Consider the following 18,571-nt stretch of genomic DNA (forward strand, 5'->3'; position numbering starts at 1 on the left):
GAAGATTTTATGTCCAGTTGGGATGCAGTACGAAAAAATTCATGCATGTTGTAATGATTGCATTTTGTACAGAGATGATTTTGCTGAACTAGATTACTGCCCTGTGTGTGGGGTTTCTCGGTACAGACCGACCAACGGAGATTCTACTGTACTAGTCTCAGGCGCCAACCGCCGTCCAGCAAAGGTGTGTTGGTATCTCCCAATAATACCAAGGTTTAAGCGGTTGTTTGCTAATGGGGAAGATGCAAAGAACCTTATATGGCATGCAAATACCAGAAAATCAGATGGATTGATGCGACATCCTGCAGATAGCCCGCAATGGAAGGCAATTGATCGTCTGTATCCTGAATTTGGGGCCGAGCCTAGAAATTTAAGGCTTGGTCTTGCAACGGACGGAATGAACCCATTTGGAACCTTAACTACTAACCATAGCTCGTGGCCCGTTTTGCTGTTCATTTATAATCTCCCTCCGTGGTTGTGCATGAAGCGAAAGTATGTTATGCTGAGTATGATGATAGCTGGTCCAAGACAACCAGGTAATGATATTGACGTATATCTAAGACCGTTAATTGACGATTTGCGGAAATTGTGAGATGAAGGGGTTGATGTATGGGACGCAAATTTGCAGCATGCTTTCAAGTTGCGTGCAATGGTTTTTTGTACCATCAATGACTTTCCAGCCTACGGAAATTTAAGTGGATATAGTGTCAAAGGACATCACGCATGTCCTATATGTGAGCAGAATACTAGTTTCCGCCAACTTAAACATGGAAAGAAGACTGTGTATACTAGGCATCGAAGATTTCTCAAACAGTATCATCCGTATCGACGATTGAAGAAGGCATTCGATGGAAGTCAAGAACATGAAACCGCGCCAAATCCATTAACTGGCGATGAAGTATATCAGCGGGTCAAGGATGTCGTAAATATGTTCGGCAAGTCCCAAAAAAAACCATCATCCACTTCAAACATGTGGAAAAAGAAGTCTATTTTCTTTGATCTTCCGTACTGGTCCGATCATCATGTTAGGCATTGTATAGACGTCATGCATGTCGAGAAAAATGTTTGTGATTCTTTAATTGGGACCCTCCTAAACATTGAGGGCAAGACAAAGGATGGTTTCAAGTGTCGTCAAGACTTGGTTGACATGGGTATACGTCAAGTGTTGCATCCTATCTCAAAAGGTAACAGGACATATCTGCCCCCAGCCTGTTACACAATGTCAACAGCTGAAAAGAGAAGTTTTTGTGAATGCTTGCGTAATATCAAAGTCCCACAAGGCTACTCTTCAAACATCAAGAGTCTTGTGTCTGTGAATGAGCTTAAGTTGGTTGGCTTGAAATCACATGATTGTCATGTGTTAATGCAACAACTTTTGCCTGTTGCAATCCGCGGAACATTGCCTGAGAAGGTCCGTGTTGCAATCAGTCGCTTGTGTTTCATTTTTAATGCTATATGTGCCAAGGTCATTGACCCTAAACAGTTGGATGCTTTGGAAGATGAGGTTGTCGTTGTCCTTTGTCAAATGGAGATGTTTTTCCCTCCTTCATTTTTTGACATTATGGTACACTTAGTTGTTCATCTGGTAAGGGAAATAAGGTGTTGTGGTCCTACGTATTTTAGATGGATGTATCCAGTTGAGCGGTACATGAAGGTCTTAAAGGGTTATACGAAGAATCGACATCGACCAGAGGCCTCAATAGTGGAAAGATACGTTGCTGAAGAATGCATTGAGTTTGCCTCACAGTACATTGACTCATTGAAACCTGTCGGTGTTCCTGCATCCCGGCATGAACAGCCAATAGCCGGCAATGGTACTCGTGGATACAATGTTGTGACAATGACTAGACATGACGTGTCACAAGCACATTTGTATATATTAAACAACACAACAGAGGTGTTTCCGTACATAGAGGCTCACAAAAAACATGTTAGAGATAGTCACCCCAAAATGAACATGATGAGGGTATTGCAAGAGCACAACAAAACTTTCATAAATTGGTTTAGACAAACAATACTTGCTGATAAAAGTGTTTCCAGACGACTGACATTGTTATCCATTGGCCCAAATTTGAATGTCCCTACATGGAAGGGGTATGACATTAACAATTATTCATTCTACACAAAGTCCCAAGATGATAAAAGTTCGGTACAAAACAGTGGGGTCTGTGTTGATGCTGATTCGGAGCACTTTTCCAGTACATTGGATAACAACCCCATTCGAGCATCCATGTCTTACTTTGGTGTCATTCAAGAAATTTGGGAGGTTGATTATACATCATTTAGAGTGTCTGTTTTTAAGTGTCAGTGGGTGAACGGGACAACGGGTGTGTTTCAAGATCCATTGGGATTTACTTTGGTAGACCTTAGTAAGGTGGCATATATAGACGAACCTTTCATTATGGCAGCACAAGCCAGACAAGTTTTCTATGTACAAGATCCATGTAATTCAAGTTTGTCTGTGGCTCTGCAAGGAAGACCAAGTGGAATGAATTACCATAATGATGAGCCAACCCTTGACATTGGTCAAATGTCTGGTTTTTCAAAACAATTGCCTTCAATGAATGAAGCTGATGAAGTGGATGATGGACATGCAAATCGTGTAGATCATGATGAAGGTCTATGGGAAAACATCCCTACAGGCTGAGTGCGAAAGTAATGCTTTGTTTAATGTGTAAATATAATGATTATGTTGGTATTATGCCTTTGCTTTTGTTAATGTCTAAATGTAATCGTTAATATTAATTGTGTATTTTATTTACAGGATCATGGCCACAGATCCGACGTCTCCTCCACAGTCCGATGGTCGATCAGAGGCGACTTCCAAGAGGAGTAGAACAACGACACGGCTGAGAACATTGACATTAAGAACCGTGGATCAGCCCAGATCGGCTGTTTGTGTGGATCCCGCTACCGGGAGAGCATCTGGACCGATGCGTGAAAAGTTCCACAGCTACCTAGGCGTAGTGGCGCGAGAAAAGGTTCCCATTATCCACAATAATTGGAAAGACGTACCTGAAACGCTAAAGGAGATTGTGTGGAATGACATTCTAGTAAGTCCCTCATACCAATTACAATATTTGAATTAAGAATCAATTTTTCTGTTAAAAACATAATTGACTTTAACAAATAGTTGTCCTTTATAATCTCTACATGTGTTTCATGCCCTTTATTTTAAATGACTTGTCCTTTATTTGAATAGTTAATCACTATCCTAGACTCCTATATTTGTAAAGAACAGCACAAGGGCAGTTTTTATTTTAAACATGAATATTAGTTAGTTAGATGAGGTTGAGAACAAATATTGTCAGATCAAAGTTAGAGACCGGAACAAATCATGTGTATAATAAGTTCACAAATTTAAATTGATAACTTAAACAAATGAAAATTGGCATGGGTTTTGTGTTAGGGAGCAGGGGTAGTATTTTTATCCTTAAATACTTAATAGGGTAATGCATATTATTTTTTATGCTAATGTAACCATAAGTTTGATTTTTATGTTATACTATTTTTGTATGGAATAAATTGATTTGTATCACTGTAAACATCCCAAATTTCCTAAAACTATGACAATAGCTGCCTACCCACTTGCACCGCCAAATAAAGCATTGCTTTCCAATCCACATAATCCAGTGACCCTCCAAATATTATGATTAATAGGAACTTCTTTTCTTTTTTGTTTTTTACAAACACTTAGAATTATACAAACTCAGTTAATACTTAATAGCATTTTTATCACACAGTTTTTTTTTTTGGAAGGCTGAAAATATATATATTATTAATAAGAGAACCAGTACCAGTGGTACCAGAAAAAGAGATTATCATACAGTTAATACTTAATCTTGTGTAAGTATAATGTTTTTATATTAACAAACTATTTTGTGTTTGAAAAATTTACAATAAAATCAAATGTTTTAAAACACGCTTTAAATAATAATATTTTTAATATGTTTTCAAAAGAAAGTCCAAATTAAGGTTAATAACGTTAAGCACATCTGAGAACAAAACCTGAAGCTGTGCAAAGAAAATTACTCTAGTATTCATCCTTATCATATATGAAGGTACTGAAAATGAGTTATTAAATAATTTATTATTATGCATTTTTGTATCAATATTTATTATCATCCTTATCATTATATGAAGCTCGTATTAAAATATTTATCTTTCAACTTCCAGATTTTCTTATATATGTTCCCATATCAGTTTGCTGTACTGGGAATAGTGCAAAAATTGTTTATTGTGCCATGCACATTGTCAACAAAAAATTCCCATTTATTATCAACAAAAATTCCCATTAGGCTGATAGAAGAATCCTGCTGGTAGCTCACTTGATACAAAGTAGGGTATTTTTCTTGAAGAGTTAAATCATCCTCCCTCCATTTATCCTTCCAGAACCTGATTTTAGCCCCATTACCCAACTTCCAACACAAATTATTGGACAGCCTATTAGTGTGCTGCTGCTGGAAAATAGATTTTAAGTCCTTCCACCAGTTAGAGAAAGTTGTGGAGTTTCTGCCATGAATCAGAGCATTCCAGCCACCATACTTGGACATTACAATTCTGGCCCAAAAGTGATTCTGATTAGTCGCCAATTCCCAGCCCCATTTGCCCAGCAAGGCCTCATTAAATTTCTTCAAATCTTTAATACCTAGCCCCCCTTTATGCTTAGGAAGACAGACCGTATCCCAATTAACCCAAGGGATCTTGGATGCCTCATTTCCCCCTCCCCAAAGAAAGTTTCTCTGAATTGAAGTAATTTTATGAACTACTTTAGAAGGTATTCTGAAAAAAGACAGCAAGTAGATGGGTAAAGCTGTTAGCACAGAGTAGATGAGGGTTATTCTTCCACCCATAGAGAGATATTTTTGCAGACCCAAAAAACAGAGTGTCATCTACATATTGCAGAATGTTGACATCTTCCTTATGATTGCCCACTTGGTAGTTGCTGAACATGTTCTTGGCTACAACATTTCCAGACAGCCCGGGGTCTTATCCCCTCCACAGTCCCAAACAGCTGCTGTAATTTCCAGATCAGAGAATCTAGCAATAAGATCTTGCTTCTGACCTTGATCAAGGGTTGAAAACTGAACGCCATCTAGAGTTGGTCTGTTATAAGACTGCTCAGAAAATCTGTTTATAAAATGAGATAAAGCTGCATCTTTAACCCTGCCAGGATCATGAACCCACACACCATCTATGATCAGACCTTGGATAGCATTGTGCCTTCTTCTATAATTAATCAATGTATGGAAATAAGCAGAATTTCTTGGCCTGCACATGCTCACTGCCTCATCCTATGATTCGTATCTTTCTGATTGTAGTATTCGCATTGTTCTATTTCCACAAAATTCCCGCAATTATTTCCCTAAGATTCTCCAATGATAAGCTTCTCTTCTTATCTACTATCCTTGTACCATTATTTCCATGCTCGTTTTTCCTGTTTTGGCTTCTTCTTCAAAACCCCGCGGCAGTATTCGGTGGAAAACAACGGTCATGAAATATGAAAAATGATCCCTTTTTTTATTCTTATTTTTTCCCCCATTAAAGCTCTTGACTCTCTTACATCCCATTTCCAGCATTTGTAAAGGATACTACTATAATTTAGGATAATGTAATCAATTTTCAACGACAAAGAATGCGTTTTTAAAGCATGCTAGTATAATACAGGAATTAGGATTTTCTCTCCCAATATGTTGTTTTTTAATGTACCATATGGCCCCAACACAACCATAAGAACATTTGTTAGCTAACATGAGGCGGTGCCAGCAGCTGTCGTGCAGATAAAGCGCAATTTATCAGGTTTTGGACTAGTCCTAAAGCTGCTGCTGAATCCCCATATCTAACCCAAAGCTGCTGCTGACCAGATGCAAAGGCCCAAGTCCATCTACCTATGAATTTTTTAACAGTGATGATTCAAGTAGCACTTTTCCAATAAGAATAATAGAAGAGACGGGTGGGGAACATTATTGATTACTACAACGTGGTCCTTCACTAGAACTAAACTCTTAAGTCATAACCAACAAGTTTTATCAATGAGATAGTGAGTAAGAGTCTTTGTATGCTTCAAACATGATAGCCATAATTGGTTATACGTAATATTACTTTATACAGTGCAAACTGTTTTCCCTTTTCCACACTAGTTGGAGAGATATATTCGACAGTTATCTTCATAGGGTGCACAAGTTTATCAGTCTTATTTACAGTTTTCGGCCCTGTATTTACTGTTCCAATAGAACTTAAATCTTGCAGTTGCTGGGGTGGGGTAGGACAATTTTTAGCATGCTAAAAATTCATGTCTAGCAGTTTGTGCTGGGGACATCACAAATTTGTCTGCAGAATCCTTGGAAGCAGCATCTTTGTACGAGCAGGCAGCAGTTATTTCCTTGTTTATTGTGCCATGCACAATGTCAACAACTTTAACATAAAAGAGATGAAGAGGTAAGTTACAATTGCAAGTCTTAAGTTATTTCCTTGTTTAAATCACACCAAGCTTAATATTGTTAGGCTTCTTCCTTGTGTCAACTTGTCAAAAGGTGCCCTCTTAGGAACAAAGAGGATAGGCTTACAAGCATAAGTGTCCCTCACCTGAGAAGTGCTTCACAGGCAAATGCTCTTCCAGTCATTGGTGAGACTCTTGTAGAAAGCATAATACTCCTCATTTGTGATCTCCTCAGGCTCTGTCATCCAAATGGCCTTATGCTTGTTCACCAACGAGCATTCATGTGACACTTCCTTGCTGAGGAAAAAAAAAATGTGACACTTCCTTAATCTTCTTTAAATTATTTTCTTCCTTCTCCTTCTCTTCGTCAACATCCTCCACCTAAGTACATTAAAAAATTAGATATTGAAGTCAAATTGTAATTCAAAAAATACCAAAAAAAATAAATAAACGTTTGGAAGTACTTCTTTAGATGTTATTCCTTATGGTTCAAGTAGCAATAACGATGACAATTGTATGCATGTTTTGTTTGATATTGATTTCATTTTTTGCATAAAACAAAGAGGGGAACGACCAACAATTTGAAAGTTGTACATTCAGGAACTAAAGAATTCAAAATAGCTAGTAATAAGAGGGATTTGTTTTTGGGATTTTCTGAGCACCAAGAGCGGCTACGCAAGAAGCTTGCACTTGAGGAGGGAAGGATGTTTGCAGATAATGAACAACTTTCTTAACTACTTGTCCTTCAAACTTTCCTGGTTCTTCTTGTTAATATGTACATCACAATAGTATAAGCTATGGCATAAAAACATGGTCTATATTGACTTCTAAGATTGTTAGGGGTCAAAAAGACCATGTCCATAAGCCATAGCCTTATACTATTTATATTTACATATTACCAAAAGAAACAGTCAAATCTGAACGGCAAATAGTTAAGAAAGTTGTTCATTAGCTGCCAATATGCTTCCCTCCTCAAGTGCAAGCTTCTAGCGTACCCGCTATTGGTGCTCAGAAAATCCCAAAAACAAATCCCTCTTATTACTAGCTATTTTGAATTCTTTAGTTCCTGAATGTACAACCTTCAAATTATTGCTCGTTCCCGTATTTGTTTTTTGCAAAAAAGAAAATTAATCTGAAACAATTCAAGCTGAATTGTTATCGTTATTATTACTCGAACCATAAGGAATAACAGCTAAACAAGTAATTTAAAATGTAACTTTTAAATTATGTGGTATTTTTTTAATTACAATTTTACTTCAATATCTAATTTTGTTAATCTACTTAGGTCGTTTTTTAAATATAAATATGAATTTAAAGGTGATCTACTGATAATATAAAGTACTTGCTAATCACAAATTATGATACCTATCATTTTAAATTTTAACTCAATTTTATAAATAATAAATTTATAATAAGACAATTTTTTAACATGTGCTGCAGTGATTCATTTGACTTCACTATAATCTCCCTTCTCAAGCCTTTGATTGTCTATGTTAACTTCTTTGCCTCTGATACTGTATAACTCTTCAACATGCCATTGCAGCAATTATTTTACCAGGCACATACATTTTTAATTACAATTCCTTTAATTTGTATAAGGATACAAAAATAAAACACGTGTAGCTGAATGGCAAATAAAAAATGAAGGAAGCATGAGGCTGTCAAAATATTATGTTTATACATAATATGTTTATATATGATAGCATGAGACTGTCAAAATAAGTAAAGGAAGCATGTACTTTAATGTATTATTTTTTGAAATCATTAGGCCTTAGTCTTAGCTTGTTTTCATTTGGCTTTATGGCTACTGCATAAGGAATGAGACACAGTCATATGAGTTCTTTGTCTGATTTGACAGTAGAGGATATGAACATATATATGGGTGCTTTATTGTGATATTATTCAATATATCAGTTTTTTTTATGTTCTGCCACTGCTATATCTAGTAGTATCTATTTTCATATCTAGGATGCCTTGAGGGTGTATTCTGATTTGGGGTTCAGCCGCAACTTGATGGACTTCATGGTTACCACTAAGGAGCCTGAATTTCTTAGAGATGTTGATGGGACGGAACATAGTTCTAATTCAGCTGAACAAGTATCTGGTAGCTCCAGCAGGTTTGGGAGTGGAAGATATTCCACATTTTAGGTCAGAGTGAGACTACTTCGAAACAGGATGGGGTTTCTGCTTTGAATTCGAAGAATTTTAATTCTGTTGCTGCTGAGTTTATCTGGTTTGAAGTTAATTGCTGAGACATTTGATTGGAGTCATGATGCCTAGGCTTGTGAACTTTCCTTGCTTGCAAAATGTGTAGATTTTTTGTTAGTGCATTATTTGTGGATTTCAGATTCATTTTTAGTAAGTTTTTGGATTGAAGGGCACATTGCTTCTTGGTTGAATAACCTGTTTGTACATAGCTGAAATAAAATTTTCAATACTAGCACTACTGGTCCTTTTTTTTGCAATTCTGTTACCAGCTTTTGGTTTTTTGATGTGTCAATTTCTTGGCTTATTTTACGTAAGATTTTGAATTAATTTAAGACATGTTTCTTCAGAGATAATTAGGCATCAAACGTAAATACCTCTTACAGCATACATTCAGACCTTTTTTGTCGCCTTGTGAGAGATAAATACCTCTTCATATTTTTTTAAATTTGTAATAAAAGGTAGGTATTCTTCTATTTTAAACACTTTGACTATATTTTGTTTCTTCTTCTATCACATCATATAATTTATTATATTTATATTTTTTAACCATGTATCTCAATATTTAATTAGATGTTAGGTGTTAAATAGGTGGTATGATGTCCACAAATTAATTATAATGCATAGTTGGTAATTTGTGATAACAACACCAGCATAAAGGTAATTTGTGATTGAACCATGAAATTCTAGCACCCAAATTTTGGAAAACAGCAAATAGTATCTGCATAGTTGGAAGATGAATTCACTAATCACCTGGTTATGTAGGCAAAGTTTGATATCGCAGAAGCTACGAAGGTGAAGACGAAGGTTATGTCAACAGTAGCGACGAGATGGCGGCAATTTAAGTCCACATTGACTAGCAAATTTGTGTTTGCTAAGACTGAAGGTCAACAAACACAGGATGTTGTGACAAAATATGGACTAGATCCTGAAGCGTGGAAACAATTTGAAGAAACCCGCCTGACACCTAACTGGGAGGTTAGTTGAATTTGTTTATGGTAACTTCAAATGAATATTTTTTTGCCAATTTGATTATTTTAATTTCAAAAAAATCTCCGTAATTATGTATGTCACATTACAGGGTATTAGGAAACGAGCACAATCAATTCAAAAACACAACGACTGCCCTCACGTACTTTCACGTGGGGGATATGATTTGCTTGAGAAGAAATTGTTAGACCAGAAACGAAAAAGGATACAAGAGGAAACATTGTTGAGTGAAAATCCAGCAAGTGTTGATGAACCCCCATCCCCAATAAAAAGGCATGTTAAGTGGAAGGTTGCTCGGACCAGGGCTGTTGGCAATATGACATCTGACTCCGCACAGGAAATTGCAGATAAAATAGTAAGTTCACCAATATGTTGCAATGTTCATATGTTTAAGTATTTTGTAATGAAAATGACTGCACGTTGTGTATTTTTGTGTCACTTGTTTTGTGTAGGACTCCTTAGAAGAGCAGGTAACGCAGGGTTCGTTTGTACCCCATGGTCGGCAAGACATACTGAACACTGCCATTGGCCGACCTGACCATGGGGGTCGCGTTCGGGCAGCAGGCTCAGGTGTCACTATTACTCAGTACTACGGAAGGGCATCAAGGACATGCAGCAGCTCGTCCACGTCCATCAGCCAACAACAACTAGATGAAGTTGTTGCAAGGCTTAGGGAAGACATGACTGGCCAGATTAGGGAAGAATTGAGGACTCAAATTAAGGAAGAATTGAGGACTCAGTTAGAAGAGGAAAATAGAAGGAGCTTGGAAATAATGACCAATGCATTGAAAGAGGCTATTAAAAAAGAGTTGTCAAATAAAGGATCCCAAGAGGCACTCCAAATTCAGCCGGACATACAACAACTAGGTGCGCGTGTCAGCACACAGGGAAGTAATGCTGTTACCAATGCGCAGGCTTCACAAGAACATGATGTTGATGCCATACCATTGATGGGACTGTTTGTGCAGCGTAACGATGGTACACAAAGGTTTGTAGAAATATTACCTTACTTACAATTGAATCGGAGTTTTGTTTTTTCTTGCAGCTGTAATTGTTGGGTTTGGTTTGTGTTTTGTTCATGGTTTAGTTTGTGTTTTATATGCATTAAAACAAGCTTTGTTTATGGTTCATTTAAGGTTGGTGGCCATGGGGAAAATAATGGAGGGGGATTCAATCATACACACAGTGGCATATGCAGATGATGTTGTCAGGGTAAGTGTAGAAACAGTTATTGATCCTGAGGCTGAGGTCCCCTATGCCACCTCAGAAATACAATATGTGAAGCAGGCCGTCAATACATTTGTAGCTTGGCCCACACACCTTGTGAAAGCTGTATTAGATGAGGTAACATGTTTGATTTGACATACGTAAAGTAAAACATTCATAGATTACAGTACAAATACTCACCCACTTTCATTAACCATGTAGCATCCACAACGTATTCCACACAACGAGGATGCACATGTGCCGAAGCCGGCTAATGTGGACGCAGATGATCCGTTGCGTGGATTGATGAAGTATAGTTTCGATATTTACGACAAGCCACTTGAAATCAGCTTTGATGGGAACTTTCTTGGAATTGTAGATGCATCTACATCGATATTCATCACATATTCAGATGTTACTGAAATAATAGCAGGAGACAAAAGTCTGAACATATCTGTCATACAATTATGGTTAATGTAAGTGAAATCCTTCATTTATTTATTCCTCATTCATTCTATATCATGATCCACTACAATACTTTCAAATCATGTGAATAGGTATATGCATGAGTGGAGTCAGATATTCAGTGAAGGTTTCATGTATGCATTCCTTGAGCCACAGTCGTTGGTTTGTTCAAAGGATAGACGCAGCGAATGCGAACAATATCTTGAAAGATGGCTTAAGGAATCTGACCGAGAGGTGTACATTGGACCTTACTTCCATCAGTAAGTGCTATTTAACAAACATACTTCAAATGATGTTTGGGTGTATACGTATCTAATGTGAATGACATGCAGGGCACATTGGCAACTCGTAATTTTGTGTCCTAGGCAACATGTTGTTGTTTGGTTCTGTTCTTTGCATAGGAAACCTGATATGCATATCAAAGCTACAATTAATAGGTTATCTCATACCATATAACTTTTTGCAAGCCTTCTTTAATGGTCATTATTGATTGACATTTTGTTGTATATGCGTTGATGTGGTTTTTTAAAAGCAGTGTAATGACAAAATTGAAGAAGACCTTGTCTCCTGAAACTAAGGCAGTTGCACCTAAGTGGATTGAAGTAAAGGTAAGTCAGCTATGTACCATGCGTTAGTGTTGTCTAGTTAAGTCATGAACTTATGTAATGTATACGATGTTCAAATGTTTTCCATATGTAGAGTCACGTTCAAACCGGCTGTTATGAATGTGGATATTACATAATGCATTGGATCTGGAACATCATAACCAGCGACATAAAGAGTGATTGGTCCATGGTATGCATAAACTTCAGTACAATTGGAACTGAATTTTTATATTTGCAGTACTAACTTACAATTATGAATACTTGCAGTGGTTTGCTAATGACACACCGTTGGACATCGACATCATCACCACAATTCGAAAGAAATGGGCAACATTTTTTTTAAAGACAGCAATAAGTCAAAACGGCTAATGATGGCGTTGGAGTATTTTTTTTTCCTGTATTTGAGACAATTGTTATGTTATTTGACACAGCGGCTATTTTATTTTCGGTCATGCTACTAATATTCTATTCTTAGTATTACCTACTCAATTTCATATAATTGTAGTAATATATTGTCTTTACCCCCTTCTACTGCATTGCATCTGCATTTGATTACCACAGCAACAATTTAGTGCAGCTATAGTACCACCAAGCTTGTCACTGCAGCAGTTAAGTGAACAAATGAAGTGTCCACAGTCATTGGATGGTTGCTTGGTAGAGGTACATGCTAATAACTAATAAGATTTCCTGTGCAGGGTATCATTGTTTTTGCATGACTGATGGCTACCTTGGGGTTGGAGATTTTGGTTGAATCTGCCTCAAGTGTTATTTTGAAGGTAATTGAGATAATCTTTTGTTGTTGTTTGTTTATTATATACCTAAATTTGGGTTCAAGACTAGTTATTCAACATGTGTATTATCTACCATAAGATTGTTCTAATAAGTGATTTTATCATTTGAGCAGATGATATTATCATTTGACCTTGCTTTTGCTTTGATTCCGCTCCTAAAGTTCAATAGCAGCAAAATGACTAGCAGCACAAGCATTGAAGAGGTGTGTTTCCTCCTTGTTTGTGGATTCATGAACTATAAGTTAATACATGAAACTGAAAAATGTTCTAGTTCTAAAATTTGATTAGCTAGGCTTACATGAATTGTTGAATTGATCAGCTAGGCATACATTATATCAACTGTTAGTGTCATTTTTTCAGTCTAATAATATTTTGGTTGATATTATCATTATTATGATTAAAGAGATTGCAGGGATTCCAAGGGAAGGGGACCAAGGGATGAAAAATATGATTAAAGAGAGTTCTTGAGGAGTTTGTCACATGCTCAGGTAATTAGTGCTAAAGCAGTTGGGTGAAATTCTCATATTTTGAATGCTGCATGCAATTAATATCGTCATTTGATGAAATGCAGAATCTTCCTGACTGGTTTAGTGCATGTTTCATTGATTGCATTCCATTTAAAATATTATTAATCAAGAGGAGTCTTGCTTAATTGAATTCAGTGTTGAGCGTGCTGCATTTGTCTTATGTAGTAGTTCATTCATTTATTTAATTTTAGTTGACAACTTGTGGAATGGTTATATCAAAATATAACCTATGAAAGAGGATAATCTTGTCAGCTAATTGTTGAGTGGTTTATTTTTTTGTTTTGTCTTTTATGTTGCATTTGATGACTTTGTTTCTTTTCTTGTAGGGAAGTGGAAGATTTTGCACGAAGGTTAAATTCTGCTTGGCCTGAAAGGATGCAAATTTGATCTTTGGCCCAACACAGAAGACTAGTAACAATTTCTATGAATAGCAATGGTTCAACGCAACTGTATACAGGTATGTTCTATCTATCTTCTCAATATTCGCGGTGAACCCTACTTGCTGCCTTGTTTTCTATCAGAAGCATCATTAAATTTTGTTGACATGCACATGACTGGAATCAACTAGTTATAAGTTACTTCATCACTCTCATGCATTTCATTCATCACATACAACACTCTCTCCAAAGTTCAAATTAAGACTGAGGGGTGAGAAAGAGAGAATTAATATGGGTGCCGGTCTACTTGCATTCCTCTTAATGGTTCTTGTGCAATTGGTCTATGCAGTGATGAACATTACTTAAATGCTTGCAATAGAATCTGGAATGAGCCCTCTTGTCCTTGTTGCTTATCGACAACTCTTTGCTACTGTGTCCATTGCTCCCTTTGCTTATTGGCTCGAGTGGTAATTATATATATATATACCCTTTCTGGTTTTGTTTTATTTTCATATATATAAACAATGCATGCATGAAAGGCTTTGATGAACTTTGAACCACCTATAACATTCTCACTGTGAGTGTCACCGTCGATATCCCTTTTCTTTTGGTTGATGCATGATTGTGTTATTTATCCTTTAAATGTATTTATATATGTTTGTTGTATATAAATGTAGCTTTGTTTTTGAAATTTGAATGGTATAACCCAAATTTTGTAAGCAGTCAACGACGGTCCTTATCAAAACCCGTCTTTATAGCCTTATTTACCAACAACGACGGGTGCTCGAGCCACCGTCGTTGAAACCTCAAAGAACAATGACGGTGTCCTCACCACCGACGTTGACATACTGCCAAACAACATCGGTGGTGAGCCCGCCACCGATGTTGACAGGAAACAAAACAAATACAGGTGTTAGGCGTACCCGACGTTGATATGGACAACAACAACGACGAGTCTTGCTAACCCGACGTTGAAATGGACCAAAACAACGACGGGTCTTAGCCTACCCGTCGTTGAAATGGACCCCAACAACGACGGGTTCTTCAAAATGTGCGTCGTTGAATCCTTTTTTACAACGTCTATTCTTTTATAGCCACTGACGTTGTATTCTTGCATTACAAAGATGGGTCCTAGGATGACCAATGTTGTTGTTGTCGACATACAACGACATCTGGAACAAAGACGGTGTGGGGCCCGTCGTAGATACCGGTTTTCAACCGATGTAGAAGCTTCTTTTTGTAGTTGTGTAATAATAGTAATTTCATAAAACTAATCTTAGAATTAATATTATATTAAAAATCTAAAGTGACGTTTACAAGAGACATTAGTTGAAAAAGTAATGGATTGGCTCTACGGGTGCTAAGATAAAAAAAGAGGGCACAAAAGGTGTCTGCCCCTTCTCTTATAAATCATAAACCTCTGAATGTTTTGTCTTACCTGATAGACAACTGCATCATCTTACCAAGGTGTAAGGTTTATTATAAGGTGAAAGGCAGGCACCGTAAAGTCTGTACTTTGGCTGATGGGAAAATAACTCGTGATGGAATCAAGTGTAACTGTTGCATGGGAATATACAGTTTTGTTGGCTTTGAAAATCATGCTAGTGGCAGTAGTACCTGCAGACCCTCAGCTAGTATCTTTTTGGAAGATGGTAGATCACTATTAGATTGCCAGATAAAAATGATGCATGATCATAAGACAAGGGAAACTAGTGGAAAATCATTCAGTGGTTTGTCTTTAGTTGAGAATGACTACATTTGTTATGTTTGTCACTATGGTGGTGAACTTATTTTATGTGATAAATGTTCGTCTTCATTTCATAAGACATGTCTTGGTTTGGAGGTAGATTAACCATTTTCCTTCTCAATCATGCTATACTTAGTGCTATTTTGTTTTTACTTATTATATAAAATCATTTTGGTACTTAACTAACATTTCTAAAAATTAGCAAACAGTTAGTTAGTTTGTTAGTAACATAATTAAACAAAATGAATAGAATTGCACAAAATTGAACAGAATTGAACATGTCAGCATAGCTGACTAGACAAAGCCTAAAACATGTTATTGACTATTACATTGAAAAACTAACATAATAGTTATTTTGAAATTTTTTTTTTTAAATGCAACACTTATTTTGAGATGAAAAAGATAATTGAGAGTATAATTGAAAACACAAATATTATCTTGAATTTTGAAAACAAAAAATAAATAAATAAATTCAAATATTAAGCAATTAAAAAGCAACCGGAGTAATTTTTATGTATAATTAATTATTGCATTCTATATTGTTTTACACTTATATAAAAAACTAATAATAGTAATTTCATAAAACTAATCTTAGTATTAATATTATATTAAAAATCTAAAGTGACGTTTACTAGAGACATTAGTTGAAAAAGTAATAGAAAAGTTATCATTATATTTATTTTAAGACATTTTTTTCAAATGCAAACACTTATCTTGAGAAAATAATATTGACAATGGTATAACTGAAAACATAAATATTATCTTAAATTTCAAAAACAATAAATAAATAAAAAAAAAATTTTCAAAGATTCAAAGTTAAAAAGAAGAGGTTAATGGATATGCATTCTAATCACAAATCACCGTTTACAATCAATAATGTAGAAATATAATATTACTCATTTCCTCCTTTTCTTTTTAAAAAGTTTATTGAATTTTTATATGTTTATTTCAAAAGAAAGTATTATTTACTCTATTTCATTATTTTTTTCAATTCGGATATTTTACTGTATTTCAAAATATTTATTACATAAAAAATGAACAAATTTAGTGTAGTTTTCATTTCTAGATTAAATTTCATAGAATGAACCATTCTTTTGATTTTTTTTAAAATGTAGCATGTAATGGAACAAGATTAGATGAATGTCATAAACGTTTACTTACAGCCTATATTAATTTATTAAATAATTTTATTAATGATTAAGTAATAAGAAATTTTTATATAATTACAAATGGTCATAAAGATGCAAACTTTTGTATAAAGATATGGTCACTACTAACCAACTGCTTATATATATATATATATATATATATATATATATATATATATATATATATATATATATATATATATATATATATATATATAACCCTCTTGTTTATTAGAAGAAAGAGTTTTTGGCTGATCCGAAGTTTAATTAAAAGATAAATAACATTTGATCAAGAATTATTTTTGCTCAAAAGTGTGAAACACTGACAAAATAATCCCTAAAAGATAAAAAAAATTCAAATTTAGTCTCGTGCAAAAGTGCGACAAATTAGTTGTGGATAATTTAATGACAAATTGATTCCCAAAATTTACAACTTAATATGTCAAATTTGTCTTTAAAAAATACATTTTTTTTTATCAAATTGGCCATTGAACATTACAACTTAGTGACAAAATAATCTCACACATATAATGACAAGACTAATTTGTCACACTTTTTATATATTTAGGGATTAAATTTATATTTTCATCTTTTAATAATCAATTTGTCTAATTTAATTATTTGTCTTTATATTTTCTCACTCGATCTTGTACAATGCAGAATTCCTTATAAGCATAATGATAAGAGCATCTCTAATGAGATTTCTTTAAAAAAAATTTAAGTGAAAAAACTGTTTTTTTATAGTTTTTTTTCATTGGAGTAAGTTTATGTGACAAAAAGAGTTTTTTAAAAATAAGATTTGTATCATTTACAAAAAATTGTTTCTTAATAATAAAAAATAATATTTATCTAATATATAATAATACCATAATTAAGTAAAAAATCAATAAAAATATAAATTTTTTGAAATTTCTTATCACGATAACAAAATTATATATGAATTTTTTACCAAAACACTACCAGAACAACCTACCAATCAATTATGTTATTTTCATAAATTATAGAGATAAGATATTTTCATAAATTATAGAGATAAGATATAGTTTGAATAAGATATGAGCAAATATAATTTTTATATGATTAGTATATGATAAGATGCGGTGAGATACATGCAAATTTTGCAATAATTTTGAAAAAAATATGGTTAATTTTCTAAATTTGATGAAAAGTTTATAGATTTTTCCTTTTTAATATTTTAATACAAATTTTATTTTCTTTAAGAATGTTTAATGTTTCTTGCAATTGCTTTTAAAAAAATTATAGATAAATTTTCTTTTTCTTATATAATAACAAAAAAAAGTTTTACAAGTCATAAAAAATAATACAATATTATTAACAAAGTAGAAAACATATTGTAATATTATAAAATATAATTAATTTAAACTATTTAATATTTAGATAATTTCAATAAATATTTAAAATCATCTCTAAAAGATAATATTTTACTTATATTTTATAATTTTAATTATTTTGATCCCTCTTAATTTTTTCTTTCAAGTTATTTTGTTGATAATGATCTTAGCCCACAAGATTAGCAAACAGTTAGTTAGTTAGTAACATAATTAAACAAAATGAATAGAATTTCACAAAATTGAACAGAATTGAACATGTCAGCAGAGCTGACTGGACAAAACCTAAAACATGTTATTGAACCCAACCACCATGGTTTGGGATCCAAGTGGATTGAAAAAATAGCATTTTTATTGAACCCATAGTGATCTATAAATATACTGTCACCTCTAATCCAATGTCTCCTTTGGTTGAGTTTGAGAGGGGACCGTAAGTTCGGTCTGTGTGTTGATGTGGACTATGAGGAAGCTTGGTGGGAAGGTGTTATATTCGACGACCACTGTGACGGAATGGAGAAGAGGAGTGTGTTTTTTCCCGATTTGGGTGATGAAATGCAAGTTGGAATTCATCGGTTGCGGATTACTAAGGACTGGCGTGAAGTTACTGGGGAGTGGGAGCAGCAGGGGAACTTGGTGTTTCTTGATTTGGTTGAGGAGCGGAAGAGGAAATCGTTTGTTGCAGTTTCGGCTAAGCAGATTTGGTATGATGTACGCATAAAAAA

At 34.6% G+C, this 18,571-nt stretch overlaps 1 protein-coding gene and 1 long non-coding RNA gene across 2 annotated transcripts; both read left to right on the forward strand.

The window, feature by feature from the left end:
- Window positions 1-649: 649 nt before the first annotated feature.
- On the forward strand, window positions 650-2,647 carry LOC114373090. The gene has a single exon (XM_028330634.1). It carries the CDS (start codon window positions 650-652, stop codon window positions 2,645-2,647), a length of 1,998 nt encoding a protein of 665 aa, XP_028186435.1.
- A 294-nt stretch (window positions 2,648-2,941) lies between these two features.
- Window positions 2,942-9,838, forward strand: LOC114374407. The gene is made up of 3 exons (XR_003658559.1): window positions 2,942-3,053; window positions 9,410-9,622; window positions 9,726-9,838. It is a non-coding gene; the product is annotated as an uncharacterized LOC114374407 (long non-coding RNA).
- Window positions 9,839-18,571: the final 8,733 nt, after the last annotated feature.

This window comes from Glycine soja, chromosome 11 (assembly GCF_004193775.1).
Source record: "Glycine soja cultivar W05 chromosome 11, ASM419377v2, whole genome shotgun sequence".
NCBI classification, from domain to species: Eukaryota; Viridiplantae; Streptophyta; class Magnoliopsida; order Fabales; family Fabaceae; genus Glycine; species Glycine soja.

What these genes read in the sequence shown, in the direction of transcription:
- LOC114373090 (XM_028330634.1), top strand. Translation starts at nt 650, where the DNA reads ATGGTTTTTTGTACCATCAATGACTTTCCAGCCTACGGAAATTTAAGT.